Source organism: Mus caroli, chromosome 2 (genome assembly GCF_900094665.2).
Source record: "Mus caroli chromosome 2, CAROLI_EIJ_v1.1, whole genome shotgun sequence".
NCBI lineage: Eukaryota > Metazoa > Chordata > Mammalia > Rodentia > Muridae > Mus > Mus caroli.
In genome coordinates, this window is record NC_034571.1 from 141,990,599 (window position 1) to 142,015,949 (window position 25,351).

The 25,351-nt window shown below is 42.7% G+C and overlaps 1 protein-coding gene across 5 annotated transcripts in view; it reads left to right on the top strand.

Moving 5' to 3' along the window:
• Syndig1 (synapse differentiation inducing 1) overlaps window positions 1-25,351 on the top strand; it is a 172,967-nt gene that overhangs the window by 86,155 nt on the left and 61,461 nt on the right. For all 5 annotated transcript variants that reach the window (XM_021156796.2, XM_029470252.1, XM_029470253.1 and 2 more), the window contains one exon: window positions 16,031-16,168. In XM_021156796.2, the coding sequence (XP_021012455.1) occupies window positions 16,031-16,168 (138 nt within the window). The remainder of the gene's footprint in view (window positions 1-16,030; window positions 16,169-25,351) is intronic.

Consider the following 25,351-nt stretch of genomic DNA (forward strand, 5'->3'; position numbering starts at 1 on the left):
GGGTGTTGTGGGTAGCTGGCGAGTGTCAGCCGACCATGCGCCCTAGCTACCCCTGGCGCTTTTCTGACCGGAGAGGCTTGTGGCCCTACTGAGGGCGGATTTCTGCCTCCCCAACCAAAGCAGTCTCAGGTCCCGCGTCCACAGTTTTTATGTATAGCTCATCATAGCAGGGAATTCACAGTGCCCAGAGCATGAGGGAATAGGTCTTGTCACAACCATAGTTGGGATCAGACAGCAATGAACACATGCATCCTTGTGCTCAACTTGTTTTCTTCACTCTTACATAGTTCCAGATCCTCTGCCTAGGGAATGGTGCTATCCACAATGGACTGGGCCTTCACACCTTAATTAATAGAATCAAGACAATTTCCTACAGATATGGCATAGGCTAATTTTATGTAAACATCCCCTCACTAAAACTTTGTCCCAAGGTGGTTCTCAATTGTGTTAAGCTAGCAATTAAACTAACCATGTGAGCATGTTAGCAGAGTATATATAAATTACTCTGAACACAAAGATAAGTAACCAAACAATTTAGTCAAAAATGGGCAAAATATTTAAAGACAGAATCAGATAGCATAAACAAATGGCAAATGAACACATACAAAAAAATGTACAACATCCTCAGCCATCAAAAAAGCCCATAGAAAATCCATGACTTGATATCACCACATATCTATTAGGATGACCAGAATCAAAAAGATCGGGAAAGAAAATAAAAAATAAAAAAATAAGGAAAAGAAAGAAAGAAAGAAAGAAAGAAAGAAAGAAAGAAAGAAAGAAAGAAAGAAAGAAAGAGAGAGAAAAGAGAGAAAAGAGAAGAGAAGAGGAGAGGAGAGAAGAGAAGAGAAGAGAAGAGAAGAGAAGAGAAGAGAAGAGAAGAGAAGAGAAGAGAAGAGAAGAGAAGAGAAGAGAAGAGAAACCCTGACAACACACAAAGTGCTGGTGATAATGCTAAATAAACAGTGTTGAAAATTGCTGCAGGCTCAAAGAAAAAAAGGTGACATAAAATCACATTTCAAGATAATTTTATTAGGAGAGTTACAGGCTTATAGAAATAATTAGGCATGATGAGGCCCTTGATGAGTTTGAGTGTGCCTTAGAAGAGTTAGAGCATTGCATTGTAGTCAGCTTGGTGGGGTCTTGGAGGGAGAAGGAGAGCCTTGAAGTCTGTAGGGTAATGCTCTCTAACCTAACAGAGTTCCCAGCTGTTTCTGATGGAAATGCAACATAGTTCAGTCACTCTAAAAAAGTGTTTGCTTCTAAGAAGTAAAACTAATCCTGTCTGACTAAGTAATTTTGTTTATGTATGTTTGAGAAAATAAAATCATATATCCACATGAATTTCTGAGTAAATTTAGCCATAATATTTATTTTGAATAATATAAAACTTGAAGCAGCAAAATGTCCTCCAGTAAAGGAATGAATAGCTACATTGTGGTACTTCTTTTTCATGGATTATTAGCAGGAGGAAGAGAATGATACACCCAGAAAACTGAATGTATTCTAGGAGTGTTACACTAACTGTGGGAGGCTTGGCTCACAAGATTGTGGGCTGTGCGATCCCCTTTGAATGACATCCCTAAAAGACAGCACTGTAAGAAAGACAGTAGTTCAGGGATAGTCAGTAGCTAAGGCTGAGCAGGGGTGAAGCTGGTAGATGAGAGAGACTCTTGGAAATCATTATCTCTTGATTATTTGATGGTTACATAAGCCTGTTTGAGTGTCTGAATCTACAGAACCATTACAACTGACATAAGACAGTAGACAGCAGGCAGCTTCAGGAAGGCCAACACTGAGTCACAGGTACTGGCGCTGATGGCATTGTGTGGCTTTGATCGTTGGACTGTGGTTATGTAAGGCATAAGTGAGGGCATGTGGGGACTCTGTTCTATCTTTGAAACTTCTACAGGAACTATGCTCTATTTTTAAAATTTGTATGAGTGTCTAAAATTATTTCAAAGTGTATATATATACACACACATGTTATTTTGAAGTGAATATATACTATTTCAAAGTATATATATATATATATATATATATATATATATATATTTCTGTGCATTCGAAGTACATGCAAGCTGTGTACTTTAAATAATTTATACACACTCAGAGATATATGTAAATAAGGTGATTGTTACTGAATTTTAATAGTCAGTTTATAGCCTTCAAATTCTAACCAAATAGACAAGGTAAATAAATGCTTTCCTTTGAATCACACAGAACTTCAGATAATCTAAGAAAAATGTAAGTTAGAGAGTTGTTTTTAAAAAGAGAGAGTTGTTTAAAATGGCTGATACTCAATTAAATAAAATACTTAGCCTGTTTGCTGAACACAAGGGTTTACTATAATTAATGCTTTCCCAAAAGCAACTGTTGGCTTAGAAAATAATTCTCACAAATGAAGGAGCCTACCTACACTGTGGGTGCTTCTTAGATATGATGTTTATAGCTCTCTGGTCAGAAGAGAAGGGTAGAGCTAAGAGATAAGATGCCTGAGTACATCTGAGTCTCCTGGAGTATAGGACCATACACATCCCATATTTGACTTGCCTCGGAGTTGCAGAGATGGAAGATGTAGATCCCAAATTCTAAAACTATTCAGAGACGATGATGCTGGCAGGTCCCTAGAATTCGGAGAGACTGAACTGACACCAGACTGCTCAGGTGATGATCTGCTGTTCCCCTGCTGTTGACCAAATGCAATGATAGTCTCATCTCAGGCAGAGAGGCTGACACCCTAGGGCAGCTGACAGGACTGGGAAAAATACACTTGTAGAAATGGCCAAAAGTCTTATAAAGAGAGGGACACAGTGATGTTCGTTTCTCAGGGCATTTGGAGTAATTTTGTTTCATTGCAGGGCAAAGAGACTATTACTGAGAAGACTTGTGTGTGGATGAGTTTAAGTTCCCTCAAGCTTGCCCTGGGTTCTAGGGAGGACTGGCTTGCTACCTGACTATGCATGTCCTATAACACACTCCTTACCCTGCAGTCTATAGTTATGTTCCTAGTATTCTATTGAGTTCCTTTTAGTTCACACTTTTCCTCTGGCTCAAAAGAACAGTTTTCTTCCAGATGTGTTAACAGATGTTTGCTTGCTGACCTTGGAGTGGGTGCTCATTTGTAGTGTCCTTTAGTAAGTTTTCCTGACCCCAAGGGCCCCCTTTGGATTGCTTGGCTCAAACTTATCTATTGGAAGTTTCTTATATTCTTAAGAAGAGATGTGTGAACCAAAGACCACTAAGTAGCTTCCATTTGAAAACATGAAAAGGACAAACAGGATGGGATGCCATATTGCAATGCTAAATAAATTTTCATGTGTCATAAAGGGAATTCATATATATATATATATATATATATATATATATATATATATATTTCAAGCAAATATATATATATATTTCCAGTGGTGTCCACATCAGCATTTTCATTTAAGCACAATCAGAAGAGGGGAAAATAGATGCAATGCTTGATCCCCAAAGGAAAAGAATTCAATTTAAAGTATAATTTTTCTACTGAAATAGAACACTTATGAAGGATTTTTGACATTTTGTGTGATTGCAGATATAAAGTTGCAGGCCTAAATGCAGCCAATTCCTGTTTGCCCATCTCCATTTCCTTTGGCTTTCATCTTCTTATATTGGCTGTACCATCCTATCTATAGACATAGATTTTTTTCTGTACTCTTTGGAAAGTTGCAGATGTGATGTTTCTTTATTCCTAAGTGAATTATACATAGAAATATTTATATATAAAACACACACATGCAAAACCACACATATCCTAAGAATAAAATTATTATAAAATTACCAGTTACAATACTCTTTCTTATCTTTCCTAGTCTATAAAGTGCGCTTTTTTTCATTTCTTTCTGTATTGCTTGTGTAGCAAAGAAAAATTCATGTGTAGCTTCTACACAGCATATACTGTCATAGCCCTGCTGTCTTCTTTAACAAGGAAGAGCCCTGTTGTCTTGGTTGGTCATGACCTTGACTTCTGCAGAATATGGGTCAGCTACATTGAAGATCAGCTATATGCTTAGGCATGTCTGATTTACTCTGTATAATTGAACTTAAGCTAAAAACTGATACTGTCTCTCCCAGTGAGACCAGTCAAAAGGCCAGTAACATCGTCTTACCTTTTGCCAATGTGGGTAGTTCTGACTGCTTCCTTTGGTGACTGCCAGATTTCTCACTGACCACAGAACTGTGTTGCTTGGTAATCACTCAGATATTTGCAAGGGGCATGCCATGAGACCAGCTTATATTAGCTTCAAATACCCAACTCCTGTGCTTCTCATGATATTTGTGGGAAGGCAATGTACCATAGGGAAGAGCATTTCCTTCTGTATTTATTTTTTCAACCATGTATAATTTTGTTTTTGGTGTAGACCATCAATTCTTATGCATCCAAAGGGCTGCTGTCAGAATTTATAGTGTGTTTATAATGCTCACTTTATTCTGTCTGGCAGAAAGAGCTCCTTCAAACTGGATTCTGATACATCCTTGGCCATCCCCTGTGACCATTCCTGGTGGATCCAGCTGTTCAGGTTGCATCTTACATATTGCTAGCCTCAATCTAAAATCAGCCCTGTCTCATCATTGGAGAATTATATTCAGAAAGCAAGGGCTGTGGGTACAGGCATTCACTCATACTCTGGGAGCCACAGTTTCCCAGCAGACTGAGCATGGAAGCATGATGTTTGTACATGTATACTCTGTGTATAGTATACAGAAACATGCATGTTTGCATACTTGGTAACCAGATGAAATTTCCCTGGGCAAACTCTATTAGCTAGACTGACAACAAACTAATGTCACTCAGAATGGTATTCTGTGGGACAGTTACTATATATGGAGCTGTCACTGACTGACGTGTCATGAGATACAGATTTGTAGGTTTTCTTTTTAATCTTTTATAGATATGGTATCTACCCATATTCCCTTCTGGTCTCATCTGTCCTTTTGATTTTTTTTTTTTACAAGGTTCATTATGTTCTCCTATGGGACTGCATGTGTGAGACCCCGGCTTAAAGCATTTCTCCCTGAAAGGTAGAGCCCCCTAAAACATTTCCCCAAGCTTGTTTTCCCTTTAAAATTACAGCTAGAAAGAAGCTCTTTGTTCTCTATAGCCAGCAAAAAGCCTTTTTGTTTCTATACTGTACAACCAGAGATGCCTGCCTTCCTGTGCCGAGGACACAGAGATAAAAATTCAGAAAGAACTCACTCCCCACTCCTGCCTTGTAAATTTCACCAAGGACACCGGGAAGAGAAGAACTCTTCCCAACTCCTCCCAACTTCTCCCAACTCTCCTCCCAACTCCTCCCAACTCTCCTCCCAACTCCTCCCAACTCCTCAGCTAGCTGTTAAAAAAACCCCTACTGTCACTGCTTGGGGTCGAACTCCCCTGCCCTGCACAGCGGAGGGACTTTGTCCTCAGCTAGCTGATAATAAAACCTCTTGCAGTTTGCATCAAGTGTGGTTTTCTCTTGGGTCACTGGGGTGCTGGCCAGCTCATCCCAGGACTTGAGCGGAGGCAGTTCATTTAACCACCTGTCCTATGGCTCTTCTCTCAGAAGTGAAAACATTCTGTCCTGGAGTGAGAAGTGAACTTATAAGAATTAGTAAACTCAGATAGTCACAATGCCTCTAGGTAAGGTCACATAAGGAATAACCACTGCTGGTGAGAGAGACACTCGGACCAGTGGATCTATCTAAAGGTTGTACAGGGAGCCCCAGGGATGCAAGCTTTGTGATTCATCACCCATTGTGCATCAGTCTTTGGATGATTCAGCTGCCAGTGTGTTATCCATGCTCCTGTAAGTGACGACTTGAACAAACTCATTGCTTCACCAAGCTAGAATTGGGGAGAATCCATTCTTAGGTCTGCCATTTGCCTATCGTAAGCATGTGCAGACGTTTGCTAACGTCTGTCCAGGAAGAGGCATGCAGCATTACCCTTTTTGAATGAACATATAAGTTCAGCTATTTCCAACACCACATAGTACACATAACATTGCAATGAAAAAAAAACAAAAAACAAACAAACAAAAAAAACTTGTGCTTCTGTATCTTTTGTTTTTAATGTTACATCTTCCAGATAACTTCCTAGGCCTGGGCTTGTGAAGCCAAAACCTAAAAGCTGTGGCTTTGTTATACCTTGACAATTTTGCTTCTTAAAGATTGCACTGATTGGCATCTCATCAGCCCATTTCCCAGCAGTCTTGTCAAGTGCAACAGCTACTCATCAAGTCTGCAGACAGGCTTGCAAATGTGGTGGTATCTGAATCGAAAGCTTCAGCCTGTGCGAGGAGAACAGAGCTTGTTCTTTTAAGGTCCCAATGAGGGGAAGGGAGGTGCATCGTCACAGGTGAGTGTGTTCAAGATTGACTGCTATCACCAAACTAGACTAAGAGACACTATGCTCTCTTGTAATTCAGGCCTGAGGCTAGTCGGCATTATTGGATAAGTGGCATCTGGAAGAGCGATGGGCCTGGATAATAAGTGATGCCACATTAGTCACTTGCCTTGTCTATAGTTTTTCCTCTCTCCAGGACTTTGCTTTCAGGAAGGGAACATTTCTAGGAAGGGTGGGGAAACAGGTTACCTGCCTATATGATGGAAAATTTTAAAGTGTCCATGTGAAAAACAGTAAAAAGTAGATTGGGTTCTGAATTCCCCAGAAAAATACAACAAACTAGAGTTAACAAATTCTGGAACAGGCACTTGTCTTAGAAACCATGTATGTAGTTTTCATATGCTATGAAGAATCGCCTGTGCAAATGATGCAGATTTAAAGCTGGGGTGCATAGCTCCTAACTTATTTGACAGTGAATTGCTTGGCCTGAAGCTGTGAAACCAACCCTCTGAGTATTTCCCTATTACTTAAGTTGATGTAGTATATTCCTGGTTTTCTCCAGCAGTAGGATGTGGTTGGCTTGTGATTTGGGCAGATGTAGGGACCACTTGGTCCTACATCATGCTATGTGCCCTCTTACTATCCAGTCCTAGCCTGCTGTAAGCCTATAGCTTTTGAACATGCTGATCCCTTTGCACACAAGTCAGATACCAGAATGAACTCCCATTTTCTTCCTAAAACTTGATATTTATTATATATGTTTAGTATTCTCCAAAAACCATGTATCAAATGCTTGATCCCCATGGTGGCAGTATCCTGTGATTGTGGAAGCTAGCAGGAAGCCTGTAAGTCATTGGTGGGTGCATCCTTAAAGGTACAATGGGTCCCTGATCCCCCAACCCCTTCCTTCACTTTTGTTTTCTGAACAGTCAGGTAAGCAAGTATGTTCTGCCATGATGGGCTTCTTTGCCACAGGTTCTGCTGAAAAGAAACCTTCAAAACTGAGCCATGGTAAACTTTTCCTTTTCATAAGTTATCTCATGGATTTTGTTATAGTGACAGAAACTGGATAACACAGCATATTATGAGTTTGTGTTCATAACCAGAAATACAAAACATTCCCATTGCCACATTAATGAAATGAGGACATGGCCACTCCAAGATATGATTGAGGAAAAGGATTTTATTGTAGATATGAGGGAGAGTACTGGGCCATGAGAACATAGGGCTGGAGACAAGAAAAAGAAAGAGAAGGGACAGGGACAAGAGAGAAGGAAGCAAGCAGAACAAGAGAGCCAGGAGACCAAGAGAACATGTGCTCCAAATGGTGGGGTTTTATAGGACCATAAACTGGGGGAAGGGCAGCAAAGCTCATAGGCTGGAGGGGTTTAGAGTAGTGGGTGCCATGAGAAGATCTGTAAGGTGCCATGGGTACTGAGTAATCCTGGAGGCCCGGGCGCACTTTGTATATTAATAGGTATCAGAGTTAGACAATTGTCTCAGGTTTCTTTGATACCTGACTCCACACGCATTGCTCTCCTTGTATGTCCTGGTCATCTTTATCTGTATCTTGCTGTGCCCTTCACACCAAGTCTAGAATGGGCTGATTTTGCTTTTAAACCACACTTGTGTTTATACTCTGTACTCATTTTCTTGGCAGTGGTGATGGTTCTTCATCCTTCCTGACCATTGTCTGTGTATGTGTCTCATCTCTCAAGGTTAACCTGATTTTAGTGGTCTTGATACATAGAGGATCCCCTAGTTGAAGTTTGGGGATATTCAACACCCCTAGATTCTCCATGGGCTTTGAGGAGGGACACTCAGTTCCTCACTCACTCTTAGGTATCACTCTTGCTGCTGAGGTCCCCTGTCTGACCTCCAAGCACCTGAGAACTTTCTGTTTCTTTATGTGCCCTATAGATTGTAGGGCTGCCTATTCCCCAATAAGCTAACCCCCCGAGACTCCTGCAAGAGGCTCTAGATGCCCACAAACGTAGCAACTACTCTTTTTTTTTAACTTAAGTAATAATTTTTTTTTTTAGATATTTTTTAAAATTTACATTTCAAATGCTATCCCCTTTCCTGGTTTCCTCTCCCAAAACTCCCTATCCCATCCCTCTCTTCCCATATCATTTCCTAGGGTTGATCCCACATTCCTATTGCCGATAACCATGTCATGCAGACTGGGTAAATTTTGTAAAAAAACAAAACAAAACAAAAATCAGGCTTACTTTGTTGAATAGTTCCTGGGGGAGGCAGAGGAGCCCCATCTGACAGTGAACACCATGATAGAATGCTTAGTCAGATCACGGTATCCCATGGGAAGAGTCCAGGAGAATGTAGATCATTTCTGGTCTCTTTCTCATCTTAAAACGCCACCAGGATTTAATGGTGACACCATCCTATTGGCCTTATCTATTCCTAGTCATTCCCACGTCCAGATGGTACAGCTGGACTTGTTCCCACTCATTTACTCCCATCAACAGATGACTTTGGAATAGAGCTCTTAGCATATGATTTTTGGAGATTATACTTGTTAGTGTTTAAATGTGAGGTATCTCCACACGCTCATGTGTTTAGACACTTGGTCCTCAGCTAGTGGCCCTGGTATATAGAATCTGCAGAAATTGTAAGAGGTGGAGCCTAGCTGGAGAAGGGGTCACTGAAGGGAGAACTTTTGAAGGCTATATCTTGGCCTTCTTTCTAGACATGGCTGTCTGTTTCCTCATCTGCCAAGACATAGGAAGTGATAGCCACAAACTCCTGCCACTCTAGACTGAGCCACTTCAGTTTCTATGCCTCCCCATCATCGCTGAGTCATTCTTCTGAAACTGGGAGGCAAATTAAACCTCTCCTTACTTAACTTGCTTCTTGTCAATTATTTTATGACAACATTAAGAAAAGTAGCCAATACACTACCCAAACTGCAACCTTGCAACAGAATGACTGTACCTGAAATCTTGAGATCCCAAACCATGATTGGTCTAACAATAGTATTTGCCAAAGTTGCCTTCCCAGGCCCCTGGGCACTCACAGACCCCAGGAACAATAACAGAAACATTGTCTTATAGGTAAGTGGAGCTTCTTATCTTAATCTAATCATTGAGCGCATACTTGTAGCTAATCAGAGAATGAGGATTTAAAAGAATAGTACATGCATATGGAGTAACAGCCCTCTAACGTAATTGTATGCCTTATCATCTTGCTCTGCCGCCATGACTAAAGACTTACCAGAAGCTGCACCAAGGATGAATCCTAATGAGTTATGTTTCATTTGGCTCCTGCTTTCAGAACATCAGATTCCAAAGACCTTAACTAAACACTTCTCAAACAAGAAATGGATTTGCTTTTTGTCCAGAACAAATGCTTATTAAAAGAAGTTTCCCTTTTAAACATGACATGCATGTACAAGCTCCTCTTATTCTTTCACTAGTGGAAAGGTCACACAACCTTTCCCATGTGACCCTCTGCCTGGTGCAATAGCTTCAGGTATGTATTTGACACAAGTGGGTGAGAATGACAGCTACTCACAGCTTTCTTCAAGACCTGGTGCTTGGTCCAAAAGACTAAGCAAACATTTTACACAAGGACCTGAAACCTCATGCAAAGCATATTGATCCATGGGAGTATGAACTGCATGGGGAGCTGAGAAAGTGGGAGCTATATTTGAAGGGCTGTCACCAAGACTAACAAAACCAAAGCAGGACAAAATATGAATAACTTGTTCACAGGGCACTGTTCCTGGAGGTGAGCCACACAATTGTGTGTTCCAGCTGCATCCTCAGTTACACATTTGCACACTAGTTAACATACTTTGTCAGCCACTCCACAGTTAGTTGGTAAATGTTCTTCAGGTCTTTCCAGTTACTCCATCACCAGCAATAGGGATGTAACCCAATATTGCAGGACAATTTTTAGAGATTATACTTATAACCCAAGTTTATTATTAACCCAATAATAAAATTCCTCATGCTGTGATGATCCCCAATCATAAAATTACTTCATTGCTACTTAAAAACTGTAATTTCATTACTGTTATGAATTGTAGTGTAAACATCTGATATGCAGGATATCTAACAAATGAACCCCAAAGGAGTCAAGACCCACAGATTGAAAACCACTGCCTTAACATCTTCTTGTCTCTCTGGCTACCTTATAGCTCTGTCTGGCTCTGAATCACACTGAGAGCCTTCAGATGATGGGGGGGCAGTGAGAACCAGGGAGATGGCAGGACCCTGTGCCTCATCTCCTGCAAGACAAGCCCCAGAGAGTAGGCAGCAGAGACTTCATCCCATCCCTTTCAGTCACTTATGTTTTTATTTGGTTTTGTTCTATGTTAACTTTATTTTTTCATCATTCATAAAAATATATTTCCATATTTCAGGATTTTAATCAGGTTAGTGTCTTCTAAAAGTACAGAAAGTCTTCTCAAGGAATACAAAATCATTTAAGGAAGATTGAACTACATGTTACTGAGAAATAAAAAGATTTACTTCTAAGTAGTGCATTAAGTTACTCATTTCTAAAGTTTATTTATAATTGTTGTCTGTCTTATAAAACTTTGCCTTGGAGCCCGGTATGCAAACAAGAAGAGGATCCACTATGCTCAGTTTTCACAGTGCTTGGAATCAACCCTAGGGGGTTGGATTTGGTGCATGCTAGGCACATTCCTTACCAACTAATCTACATCCCCAGCCTGTTGTGAGTTTACATTTGTTTCTATTTCACCACCTCATGCTACAGTTTCAATCTGTGGGCAACCTAGGCCCAAATAGTGGAAACTAAACACATGCTCCTAACATATGGCCAAGATGATTAATGAATTATTCAGGACAATTGTGCTCAGATCCTGAAATGGGCCTTCCTTGTATTCTGTGTTTGGGAGACAGCAGATCTCTGAGCCATGTAGGTACCACACAATGGGGCTACAGGTTTTTTAATCACGGTTTTTAATGTGACCTGATTTTGAGTAAGACAGAAAAAAAGGGACTTTGTATTAGTTTTTCTTTTTTCTATTGCTGTGATAACTATCATGACCAAAAGCCAGAGAAAAGGGTTGATATCATCTTTTATTTCATGAGCTTTTAGACTATCTTGAAGGGAAGTCTAGGTAGAAACTCAAAGTAGAAACTGAGACAGAGACCATGGAGGAGTGCTGCTTACTAACTTATTCTCTTGACTCACTCAACTTTATATATATATATATATATATATATATATATATATATATATATATATATACAACCCAGGACCACATTCCTGAGGTAACACCACCCACAATGACTGGAACCTCCCATGTTATCATTAATCAATAAAACACTCCATAGACTTGTCTATTGGCCAGTCTGATAATGGAGACATTTCTCAGTTGAACTGTTGTTGTTGTTGTTGTTTGTTGTTTGTTGTTTGTTGTTGTTGTTGTTGTTGTTGTTGTTGGCTAAGACTATAGATGAGTTCTTCATCTAGAGAAGTGCACTGAGTCCTCTCTGTGCCAGGACATACCTGTCATCTCTGCCTGCATGGTGCTGCGAACAGATCAGATTAGTAGAGAGCAGCACTGCAGAGAATTTCTGGATAGGTCAAGATTCTTCCAAGGAAGATTAAGACAGTCCGTCAAGTTTTGGGGCATCTCTGATGAGGAGTGATTTTTGGGGGAGAATCCCCTTATAAATTAAGGAAATGAGCTCTGTGTGTTCGTGGGAGAAGTGTTCTGATAGACACTGAACACTGTGCCTTCTGTGTAATGAATGGAATGTGGAGTGAGACCCAGGAATCAGCTGCTGGTTGTGTTTAATGCTAAGTGGTTCAGGTTTATATAGGTTTATGTGGCTAGCAGTTGCTGGCTCAGTATAATGAACCCACTCAGAGTTCCTTTTAGGGCCAAGTGGTTACCTTCCTGCCCAGATGGCCAGGTGGAGGAAGAAGCATGACTCCAGGTTCCCACACTTGTAATGACACCTGGAAGAAGTCCAAGAGACAGGGATGAGTCACACTTTGCCCCCTAGAAACAACCCACAGTGCTTGCTCACATTGCTACAGTGAGTGTGGAGTTGAATAAAGATCAACACAAGGATTGACCTTGTAACTATTTAGCAGTGAAAAAAAAATGAGAATGGAGACCCATCAGCCTAATGAGGAGATATGCCAGTCAGGGGATCAACCAATCAGCATGCACAGGTTGCAGGGTCAGCAACCTCTCCCTTGATTCCTGTAGCTCACAAGGAGAGACTTCATGAATCCTGGACTTTTTTGTTTCCCATTGCTGCAGACATTCCCAGACAGTGCCCTACGAAGGGGATTTAAAAGACAGCTGCCCTACAAGGCACATGTGTTCTGTGTGTGTGGTACATTGTATTTTATTTACTTGGGTGAAGGAATCTGCACATCTCTTGGTCTGGCTGCATCTCCTCTCCTCCCTGTTTGGTGGCTCGAAGCCCATGGCCACTTAAACCCATGAGGATCCTACAGATGGAAGAGCAAAGGAAGCATTACAAGCCAGGATGTTCTTATTTTCTCTGTGATTTTTCTTGAATTTTGAAAATCCATTTTAACCATACTGATTAATTATTTTAGTGTCACGCAAGAACAACTCTGTAACTTCAGTATGCGGTTCAGTTAAGAATCTGCAAAATACTTATCCTGAAACCCATTTCTTTACTGCAAAGGGACAGTGCTGTAATTCTACAGAGACAGGTAAAGCCAGGGACTACAGTGCTAGTATGCTTGAGTGTAATTGAGCAGCAGAGCCCAGCCTTGACTGTCTGGGAAAATTTCAGTACCTATGTGTCCACTGCCACGCCTCCACAGCCATCTTGGAACATAGCAATTAATAAGCAAGGTCATCAGAGTCCCTGTGGCCAAAGGCAAGGAATATATAGACATAGCTGAAACAAAACAGTTTTATGTGCAGTTGGCTATGAGTTCAAATGCAGCACAAGCCTGGAATCAACAGAGGAGCTGACTGAACAGTGTTGTCATTTGTCAAGGGTGTCAACCTTCCTTAGCCTCTCATTTATTTGTGCACTATAAAATGGAAATGGCAATAACAGTTGAATGATTTCTAGAGTTGCCGTGGGACACAATGACCTCAGTAGCACAAAATTCTTTGGAAATTTAACACCAGAACCTCACATCACAAAAGCTAAGAATCTATACAAACGTACAAATTTGTTGCCCATGAATCAAAACCTCTACCCACATCAGGACAGCTTTGACCTGCAGTTTAAGAAAGTGAAGGCCAGAGGAAAGGTCACCTTTGTCCTCTGAGTGTGACCTTAGACCCTGGTGCATTTGTCACAGGCTAACCTCTCAGGCACTTCATGCAGAGGTGACCCTCCAGCAGTATAGTTCAACAGTACAAACTTATGGTCAGGAATCTTTTTTCTGCATTACTAGTTTTCTAGCTCTAGAAGCCCTAGAGGTGACAGGGTTGTATGTGGAAAGGTTCCATGTAACAGACTGAGTACAGGGTATCCTTCTTCCTGATGGGTGATTCCATGCTATGCAGGGTCTGGGCAGTGCAGTCCTGGAATCTTGTATGAATTATGCATCCCTGCTGGCTGTTTTGATTTTCATTTCAGATAGCAATAATGATAGTAATTTTCATTTTCCTTTACTGTTCTGGAGTCCATATGGGGGATTGTGTACAGAATAAAATGAATTGAAATTCCACAGATGTAGTGCTGTGGAAAGAACACTGTATAATTCCAGACACATGGAGCAGAGACTGCACCAAACAGGGGACTAAGGACTGGGCAGAGAACACTGATCAGCAGGACAGAAACATGATTGGCAGCTGGCCTTATAGCTTCCAAAGATGACTTTGTGCTCTGGGGAGTCAAAAAACTGGGGGACCCTACCCCTCAGGCCTACCTGTATGTGGTGGAGAGAACTAGACCTATGTGGACAGTGGGTCATCAGCTTCTATGCAGGACCACCGGAGGACATCTCTATTTGTTATTTGAGTGAATCCAATGCTCCTTGCTTGTTTTCTTTATTAACTAAACAGAAATAAAGTTCCCCCACACAGTTCCTGACCTCTCAGTACAGTGCTATGCTTTCTGCCTCGTAGCTTGGGTTTCCAGCAGTTTTGTGAGAAAAAATCATGAATGGAACAATTTTCCATTTATTTATTTATTTATTTATTTATTTATTTATTTATTTATTTATTTTACATACCGGTTGCTGCCCACTCCTGGTCCCCTCTTACACAGTCCCTTCCCCTATCTCCCCTTTCTGTCTCCTCTGAGGGGATGGAGGTCTCCTGGCTATCCCCCTACTCTGACACAACAAGTCTCTTCAAGACTAGGCACATCTTCTCCCACTGAGGCCAGAAAAGGCAGCCCACCCAGGGGGATGGATTCCAAAGACAGGGAACAGCTTTAGGGACAGCCTCCACTCCAGTTGTGGATGAAGAGGACACACGTGAGGATCGAACTGCATATCTGCTACATATGTGCCAGGGAGGGGGTGGGTCTACGTCCATTGGCATCTGTTTATGGGTGGCTCCAGGCTGCTGTGATAGATGTAGATGGATAGCCTGGAAAGGCAGGTGTCAAGTGGAACCATCCCATAGCCAAGCTCAATAGTGTATACTCAACAGTCTCCAGCTTGGGACAGGATATGAATGATAACGATCTTTTTGAAAATGAAATGATCCATTACTGCTTTGTTTTTAGAAATAGTGTCTACAGCAGTAAGCTAGGGCTCTATCTTTGTGTAAAATAAAAAGTTGGGAACGACAACTTTATTTTTTGATGAGATAAAAATCTACAGTGGGTGGAGCCAGCCAGGGCTGTCCATCTGGGAAGCAATCATGCACAGGACCTACAAGCTATCGAGGTGGTTGCTCTCCCACTGCTGAGTTCTAGAATCATCCTCCCTGGTATTCCCAGCCCACTCACGAAACAAACCACCTCACAGCAGATTCACAGCAGATTCTCACCAGAGCTATGAGAATCCCATGTGTCACTGTATCACAGTGAAGGGAGAGCTACATCTATAGGCAGCTTCTCCCAGAACAGCTGTCAGATTGCCGTGAGGGAGGCCCCACATCTGTGTGGAGCTCGGGCCCTTTATATCCTGACTCAAATCAGAATCAAAGGAAACTGGAGGGTATCCAGAGACAGCAATTCTTCCTCCATCTACACTATCCTCCCTGGGTCCAGAGTACAAAAGCAAAATGCAGCTAAGCCTGTCTCCTGGAAGTCCCTCAAGGCCACCATTTTTAATACCCATAAACCCCATCTGAAGATACATGAAACATGATACTTCTCGCTGGCCTCCCAAATAAACTCACTGTAAGTCTAAGATGTCCTAGGTTAGAATGTATTTAATACCTGGAGAAATCTATGATAAACTTTTAAAGATCTGTAATTTGAATCCCGGTGAGCTAGAGGACCATTTGTACCACAATTGTTTTCCATCAGATTTCGCCTGCCATTTAACCTGTCTAAGAGGTCTAGACTGGGAAGGCCTTTGTTCTCCCTGATCTTGGTCAGTTTTTCCGCTGATGCACCATTGCTTGAGGTCTATACTTGCAGATGATCACAATAACATGAACATCAACAATAGTATGATACAACAGCAGTCAGGAAAAGCCTGCTTTAGCCTGGTGGCATTTGGCTACTTTTTCACTGATGTTCCCTCCTGTCCTTCTCACTGTCTCTGCAGAGTGACTACTCCAGTGACACAGAAAGTGAGGACAACTTCCTCATGATGCCCCCACGGGATCACCTGGGACTCAGCGTCTTCTCCATGCTCTGCTGCTTCTGGCCTTTGGGCATTGCGGCCTTCTACTTGTCCCATGAGGTAAGGCCTCTGTTAGCTGGTTATACAGACTACAGGGAGATGTTCACCCAAGCACACCATCCCCAAGGAAGCTTATCCATTGCCATGAGGGGTGTCTGTATGCAAGAAGCTGGAGTACCTCAGAGTGCCAGGCAGGTTTGTTGTTAGGTTACCTTACCTCCTGATGACTCAGTTTTGGCCTTGTAGTGGTGGCATTGCCTTCAGAAACAGAACTGATGACCAAAGCAGGCATCCAACCTGCCTGAGGGCAGATGGCCTTTGCAGGCTTGACTTTTAAATGAGACTTGGTGTGTCACTGTGGGGAAGAACATCTGGACCACATTAGAGATTACATTGTAAACACTGAACCTGGCCAGAAGGGTGAAAATGAGATTTGTTTTCCTTGTTAAAGGCTCATTTTAAAAAATATTCATAGAACAGAGCCTGGTCCCCAGCAGTCCATGTGGACCCGTGCTGAGTGGGAGACCCTAACAGTACCAATTCCCAGCTCATCTTACTATACTGCACCCCACTGGAATTCAGGCTTTGAAAGAAGTTTTTCCTAGTAAAGAAAGAGACAGCCTTCCTATCCTTGTGCATCAAAGAGAAGCATTTATATACACTAATTAAAGCATGAAATTACCATCACCACCTCCCACTGCCATTGTCCAGAGCAGAACAGGGAGAAAGGCAGCCCCATGTAGCACAGAGTACTAGAGACTCCAGTGCATATGGGGATTCTCCAGGTGGTAGATGACCCCTGAGGATGCCAGGATACCCCTACTGGCTGATAGAATTCTGAGAGTGAGGCTGTAAACAATTGACATACTTGAAATAGATTTTTCCTAGTTTGAACATTGCTTTCCTGCCTAAACCTGTAGTTACTTCTAGATAGCTTCTGAATTGATGAATCTTGGACTGCTGTGGCAAGGGAACCCTTGCATGGCTCTCTTTGCACCACCAACAAAGTAGGAGGCAAAGTACACTGGACAGGGTGTGTATGTGGACAGGTGTAAGGGGCACATATGGAATCAGACAAGGAGGGTGGAACAGAGCACAGTGCCAGTTCTGTGGTGTTCTTTGGTCACATTCTGGAAGATTAGCACTAGGGTGAGTGATCTTGGACCCCTAAGGTCATTCTAAGAGCTTGTTCTAGAGCTAGCCCTAGCCTGGAGGATCTGTGTATATATCTCCCTTGTGAATATGTTCTGTGAATGCTGCAGACCAGGATTTCCAAGTATAAACTTGAGTGGAAATCCAGATTCCTGGGTCCAGGCAGTTGTAAGATGAGTCAGGCTCATATGACCTTGGCTAACAAGGCTCCAAAGGCACTACTCATACATGAGGCTTTGGAGAAAGACCTGTTTGAGGTATTCATGGTGAGTCCAGTCTGCTCCTGCCTATAGAAGCAGTACCATAAGTCTGGGTTAGGTAGTAAGCCTCACTAATAAAGGGGAGGTCAAGACAATGAAGTGAAAAGAAGTAGCTCTTTACTCTATAACGGCATTGTGGCTATGTCTCATGAGCTAAACATGCTATCAACTGCATTCTAACACTGAATCTTGCACTTCAAATCTATGACATCACAGACTAGGAAGTGGCATATCTGCTCTCCTGGGAGCAGATGCACAGGCAACAATGAATGAAACCAGAGCTAAGCTTTGACATCAAGCTTTGGAATGGGGGTGGTGTTCTTATCTTATGTTTTACTGGCAGAAGTGTTACCTCTTCCCAGGGTACTAGGAACCCTAGAGAAATGACATAGGCCTAGGAATGGTGGCCTCTGTGTCCATACCAGAGGCCAGCTTCATCAAACCTGCTACTGATCCCAACCAGATTCCTGGGCTAGTTGAGGCAGGCTCAGATGAGCTTGGCCTCTAAGGTCTCCAAAGGTACTGTCCAGAATGCAGATGAGGGTATATGAGGCTTTGGAGAAAGACTTGGGTTAGGAATCCATGGTGAGTGCCGTCTGCTCCCGCCTATATAAACCAACCCGGGTGATCTCTGCTTCTTCACATATTCTGCAGCGTAGCCCTGTCTTCTTCTAGGTAGAGCATGTTGTGGCCAAAGAGATTACAGAATTCAGAATCTCAGTTCACAGATTAAGCTGCTCTTTATATGTTAAGAATCTCTTGGACTTAGAAGGATTCAAGATGTTTAATACCTTTAGTGGTCAAGATGATCTTATTGTGCACCTTCTGTACCACCAGCTTCTAGTGACCTTTTCATTTTATTTTATTTCATTTTATTTTATGTTTTTTGGAAGTAAGGCTCACGTCCTTGCACAAGGTAGAGGTAAGTCTGTGCTGGTGGGGAAGGGAGAGAAGGTCCCTGCCCCTCTCCCTCTTCCCCAGCTTCATTTGCACTGTACTTAGAGAATGGGTTCACTGCTGTGGAACCCAGAGCTATGCTGCTGTTTCCAGTCTGGATGGAGTCTCCTTTGCAGGGCCTATGTCCAAGTGCTTTTTAGATGGGGCTTCCATGCTGAAACACTTCCCAGAAACTCATCCCAGCCAGGAGGCTGCTGTGCATTCTGTTTATGCCTCTGTAGCCCAAACTGCAGACAAGAAAGAAATCTCCAGGCCATTTGAGGAGAGCATGCAGCTGCCAAGAGGAGAGTGCGTGGCATGGAAGAGAACAGACACACTCAGAATCAGTCTCTAAATTGAATCAACACTGGCCTGGACATTACCAGCTGGGACTTCTAATCCTGGGGCCTGGAAGGAGAAGCCCAGTGCCTTCTCTGGAGGTTCTTTGCAGATGTTGTCAAGGCCCAGAGTGCTCAGCTGTGGAGCCTCTCCCTCGAGGGGAGGGGCTGGGGGGAAGGGAGCTACAGCCCATCCCAGCTCTATTCTGAAACTATGCTCCCCTAGGCTGTGGCGCTGCTTAAAAGATATCTTTGACATTCTGTACGACTTTAGTTGTTTGTTGTGGTTTCTTTTCCTTTCTCACAAAAACTATCTCAGTATCCACTAGCAAGTCAACTGTGCCTATCTACTGTCAAAGCAACAACTCAGTGAGGTTATAGAAATACACAGGACTTCAGGGAAGCTAAGCAAAGATGGGAGTTGGGGGAGATTAAATCAGAGGTGAAAAGAATGGATGGCTGGCCTGGTCCTACAAACTTGGGCTTTTGGGGTTCTGCCTTCTTCTAGGCAGAGCCCTCTTTATGGATAATCCCTCCATGCCTGTTTCCTGGTCCACAGCATGACATCAAAATAATTTCCACACCCACAATTTCCCAGAGGGAGCACATACAGAAAGCACAATGGTACCCTGCTGGGGTTGGGAGGTTCAGGATAGAGTCTGACAGGGAAGCCTGTCATTGAGCTCTGATCTGTAACAAAGGACTCAATATAGAAGCAGAGTGAGGGCCAACAAGTGTAGCTTTCAGCTCACTTCATTTTCATGGTGTGATCTGCTCCCTAATGAGAGCCAGTTCTATAAACCAGTTTATAGAGAAAGGTATGGGCTGTACAGATCAAATTAGAAACTGGTGTTTCCAATCTAGGTTGAGAGGAGATATAATCTCCACATTTTGCTGAGTGTCTGCTGTAAGACAGTTAATGCCCACACTTTATCTTCTTTAATCCCTCCAGTAAGTCTAAAACTGAAAAAAGTTAATATCTTCATTGAAATGGAAAGGAACGTTTCAAGAATTAAAACAACTTCCAGATCTCATAAAGGCAGAAAGCACAGAGGTATATGGGGTCAAATACTGGGCACTTCTAGCCTTTAAAATGGATCCTGCTGCAGCCGGACCCCAGCCTCCACTACAACAGGGGATTTGTGACCCTCGTTTCCATGAGATCACTTGGATGTTCACACTGAATGCTGAAGGAATCAGCCAGTAAACTTGTTTTTAATCTGTGTTCAAGTACTCCTAAGACCATAGGACTACCTCCTCAATCCCTGGCCCCCACACCCCACTTGAAGAATGTGTGCCACAGGGATCCCAGGAGGGAAATGGTAGTATTTGACTTTGTGGCCCTACACTCTGTCCCTTGCAACAGATGGTGTCCTGAAACTGTAGTTGGACACACTCCCAAGGGGCATTGGGTCTGGATCTACATCACAGTCCCTGGGTTTGCATGAGTACAGCGACTAGCAGAATCTTCTCTTTGAGGCATTTATTATGCCTTGATTTCATTTCATTTCATAAAATGCTTCTTTCCTTTACTAACAGCAACATTACAGCAATAATTAAATGGGAGATGGGTACTCAGAACCAGATTAGGAACATTATGAATAGGGGCAGCAAAAGGAACCAGGAAAATGAGGGGAAAGGGGAACTCATGATACTGAAGATCTGGAGGAACGGGAGTCCTGCAGAATCTGTCAGCATCTTCTTGAAATGTACCTATGTGCCTGTGTCTATTGAACACACAGAATGTGTCAGCCATGCTCCAGATACCCAGGATGCTGCAGGGTAAATAAGACAGGTCAAACTCTCCCTTTGTAAAGTTGAACTTCCAGTGAAGGTGGGCAGTGGAAAAAACAAGAATAAACCCAGAGGAGTATGAAGGGGAGAGATAACATTGCAAATTGATTTGGGAGATAAAATTTTAAGAAGTGGTCATAGAAGGGGCTGCTAAGGAGGTTGACTGTTCATGACAAGAGGCACTTTTGAGAAATAGCCTTCCTGGCAGAAACAAGCAGTACAAAGGCTCTGTGATGGGAACTCACCCACACTTAGGAAGAATGACCTGGCATGACTGAAGCCAGGAAACTACTGAGTGTGAGCGTTGGAAATGAGGACAGAGGAAAGGTTATGCTTGTGGGAGCAGGCCGAGGACCTTTGTCTGTAAAAATGAGTTGAGATCACTTGGGTGCATGATAAGCCACGTGCTATTACAAAAGAAGGCAGCAGGCAGCAGGCAGCAGAGCCCCAAAGTTAAAGAGTCCCTGTCTCTATAATCCAGAAGAAAGCCAGTGGACCTGGGCTACTCCAGCTACCGGGTTCTTTATAAGTAGAGAGACTGCAATGTCTTTTGGAAGAATGCCCTATGCTATGCGTCTGCATGGTGATGTGAAAGGACAGGCAATGGGGGAGATGGAGCATTACACAGCAGGAAGGTAAGTATGTCAGAGGAGCAGGATGGGGCTGGAGGTTTGTCTTGGCTTCAGCAAGTCTGTTGGCATGGAAGAGGGTCACAGGGCACGTGGAATGGATATGTGGGTTGGGGATCAGGGGAGAAGTCTGGATACAAGTATGAGTCAAGGTAGAACTAAGACTAAAGAACCAGAGGGACCAGGGAGGACGCAGGTGAACATAGGACAGTCCTCAGAGACTAGAGTGACGGGCAATCTGAGGAGTAAACTCCAGAGACAATGGGATAGAACCCTTCTAGGGCCAACTCATGTTGTCCACACACTGAAAACTCCTGGAAACACTTGAGATTTGTCCATTTTTCTGTAAGTTTATTGCACTTCAGTTCAAAGGATGCAAACATCCATGGAATATAGCAGTTGAATGCAGCACACAGAAGAATGCCCTTTGAACTTTGCTGTGAAAGGAATATGGTAATATGGAATGTTAATGAAGAAATGTAAATGGCAACCTTTTTGTTTATTTGCGTAATTAATTTTATAATGCTAGGCTTTCAAGGGAGGGCATCCAGCATACTAGGCAGACTACCACTCAACTCAATACTAGTCTCTATTTGTTTTGAGATTATCACACATGTACATGTGTATGCATGCATGCACATTTTATACCGAGTGTTTGTGCAATGTTTCTTCAGATAGATCAAATAGAGTTTGGTTGATCATCAAAGAGACCAAACAGCATGGATGTTCCATGTTGACTCTGATGGGAGAGGCTTTCTGGAGAGACCCTGTGTGATGATGGTGGGCAAGCATAAGAAGGAGGGTCATCATCCTCAGAATCCTAGGATGTATCCTTAGTTGCAGGCAAAACAAGGGTAGGGTAGATGTGGATGGAAGCGTGGAATAGAGGAACCTCTCCAGGAGAGGTCTTGCTTCCTGGAACAGCCTGATCTAAAGTTAAGAAATCTTTCTCAGAGGAAGAAGGAAGTGTGGGCGGTAGATCCTGGGCAAGAAAAGTACCAGACAGGAAGAAAGGACTGGGAGCATTTAAAAGGCAAGCTGCTGAGCAGGGATGTGGGTAAGTGACAGGCTTCCTCCAGCTGGGCACAAGGCTACAGTCTCTTTAGCAGAGAGGGATCCTTCTGTGCGTTTGCTATGAAGAGCACAGAGCTCAGGGCAAGGACACTGCTCCAGTTAGGGAGGCTAAGGCACATAATAAGGGAGGAAGGAGGTAGAGAGGGTACTAGAGAAAAGCAGAGGCTGGTCCCAGAGCCCTGTCCACAGCTTCCTTTGCCACCTTGGTATTAGTCTCAGTAAGTTCTTAACTTAGAGATTGACTTGATCCACGACTACCACGTTAGAAGTAGCACAGGTCTCACTTTGGATATCACAGAGTCATGGAGAGAGAAGGACACTGAAGGTCTATATCCCTTTCCTCTCAGTCTCAGTGAAATGATAGTCCTGACAGGAGCCTTCAGCCCCCCCCCACCTCCCCGTGTGCTGTGTTCTTCCCTTTCAACCTTGTTTGTTTTAGGTTCTGGTAACTTAAAGGAGGCAACCAAGCTAAACCAAGTGATGCCATAAAGTCTGTGGTTGTCATCCTTCCTGATGCTATCACCCTTTAATACAGTTCCTCATGGTGTGGTGAGCCTTAGTGATAAAATTATTTTCATTGCTACTTCATACCTGGAATTTTGCTAGTTATGAGCTTTAATCTAAATGTTTGATATGCAGAGTATCTAATATACAACCCCAAATGGGGTCACAACACATAGGTTGAGAACCACTGTAAAAGGTTCTTATATTTTCTCTGGAGTTTGAATATCTCATGATTTGAATGTGAAGCCTACCACCAGATACACTCTGCTAGAGAACATCAGGAGAGATCTCTCAATCTCCAAGTGAAGTAAGTTTGTGTCTCCTGTCTTTTCCCAGACACTAGTGCTAGTTTCATATGGCTAGTTTGTAGGATTCTTGTCAATGATTTCAAACCATTTTCTGGGGAAAAAAAAAAAAGCAAAGATTTCTTTGGATCTACTACCAGGACATTTCTCAGAGAGTAGGCGTGGCTCCTCACAGGGCACCAGACAATGCCAAATATGGCTGTGTGCTTTTGTCCATGCCTGGACCATGCTTGGTTGGTTGGTAAGCCAATACATACAAGTCAGATTTGGGAGTTGGGGGGATGTGCCACATCTGTTAAGTTGTTTTTTCATGTTTGTGTTGTTTTGTTTTGTTTTAATGGAAAAATGCAAGTTTGGTAAGATGCCTTGAAAATCTGTTATAGCAAATTATTGAGATGTTTCCCTCCTTTTGTCAAACTGCAGGCAGAATAACCTAGGTTTTTATGTTGATGTGTTCATTTTGCCAAGAGTTCTATTGAAAATCATAGAATTGATGCCTCCAGTGACAGTATTACCCTTATCCTAGAGTTTGTCTGTGGGAATTATTCCTCCCCATTTCTTTAGTCCACCCCTGTCCCATCCACAGTGGCTTATCTGGCATCTGGACAAGTCCTTCTGGTCCTCAGCTCAGTCTTCAGCCCCATTCAGTCTCTGCCTTGTGTGTGAGGTATCATTACTCACACAGCACAGCACCTACTTGCCTAAAGAGCAGACTGTGGGAGTGAACGGGCCCAGCCCTTGTCACTGGGATACTAACCTCCAAGGAAACGTGGGGGTGTCAATGCTTGGCATGGTCATGCTGACTATAGAAGATTCAAGGAGACCCTGGTGATCATTTCTCTGCATTCTCCCCTTTTTCCCTTTCCAACCCATGCTGCTGAACCCTCCCCTTTATCCCCTACTAGCACACATTTGAAAGGATGCTCTAGCATTTCCCCCAGGAGACAGGTGATAGATGCCCACTGTGAAGTTTGGGAGAGGAGGCTTAGAGCCAAGGAGATCTGACCTTATGCTCTGGGATGGGATTACACAGGCTTCCCACTCCCTGTGCTGATATCTCAGGGCTTGGCTTCCTTCCCAGGGCTGTGTCCTGCCACCTCACACTTCTCTGTTAAATACCAAACATTATTAAACAGGATAGGGTAGTACTGCATTTGTTCTTTTTCTTCTGACATCTCAATTTTTACCTTGACCTGAAATGAAATTCTTTCTCAGAGGGGCAAAGTTGATCTATAGAAGTGGGAGCTAGTGCTCAGGCCCACTGTGTCTCCTGGGAGCACTGAGATGTGCAATGTAAGAAATGAGTTAGAAATGGTGAGAGGAAGGTCTCTGAGACCCCAGCTCCTCCAGACCTGTCAAAACTGTGGCACTATTGGAGCACTAATGACTTATTTGGAAATGCAAATTGAGGCCATCTAAATGAAGGATGTTGTGAATGAGGCTTGGGAGGAAAGAAAGGGGGACAGGATGCTGCCTTATTGTGATGGGACTGAGTTTCAGGATAGCCTGCTCCTTCCCCTCAAGGGTTTCATTACAAGCTCAACAGCTAAGGGAAGAGAGGGGAGGGAAATGCTTATCTAAGTCCCACAGACCACATCTAAGATCTGTCCCATTCATACCAGTGCCCTAGGCTCCCAGGCTGCATCCTTTGGCTTCTCCAGAATCAAGAGATTATTTAAAGAAAGAAAGGGGGCTGAAAGGAAGTTACTACAAATACAACCAATGGTATACTTCATGCTTTCTATATATGACATCATGTTATGGATTGACTATAGACATAATTATGTAAAATAAGAAGCTGTCTGTTTGTTTACTCATTATTTGAAGACAGAATCTCATTATATAACCCAGCCCTGCCTTGAACACCTACAAACTTTCTACTTCTATATCCTATATTCTGAAATTAAACAACTATACCATCAAGCTTGTTTATTATCTTAAAGCAAGGAGCCACATAATCATCACTAAAGTTATGAAATATAATCCTCCTGATAGAAGAACTGGGTACTGTTTCCTAGCTTCTGCATCATCACCATCCTGAGCCCATCCAAGCACCAGTAATGACCCCATTAGGGCTCACTAGCTCTCCTCTTCCTTGTTTTGCCTCTGAAGTTTGTATCCCAGAACTTTTGTCTCTTTACATTTCCTTACTGCACTTACAAAAGCCTGTGGGTCCCCAAGGACATCGTCTGCCTCTGGAGAAAGTTGCCACCATTTCTTTTTTTTTTTTTTTTTTTTTGGTTTTTCGAGA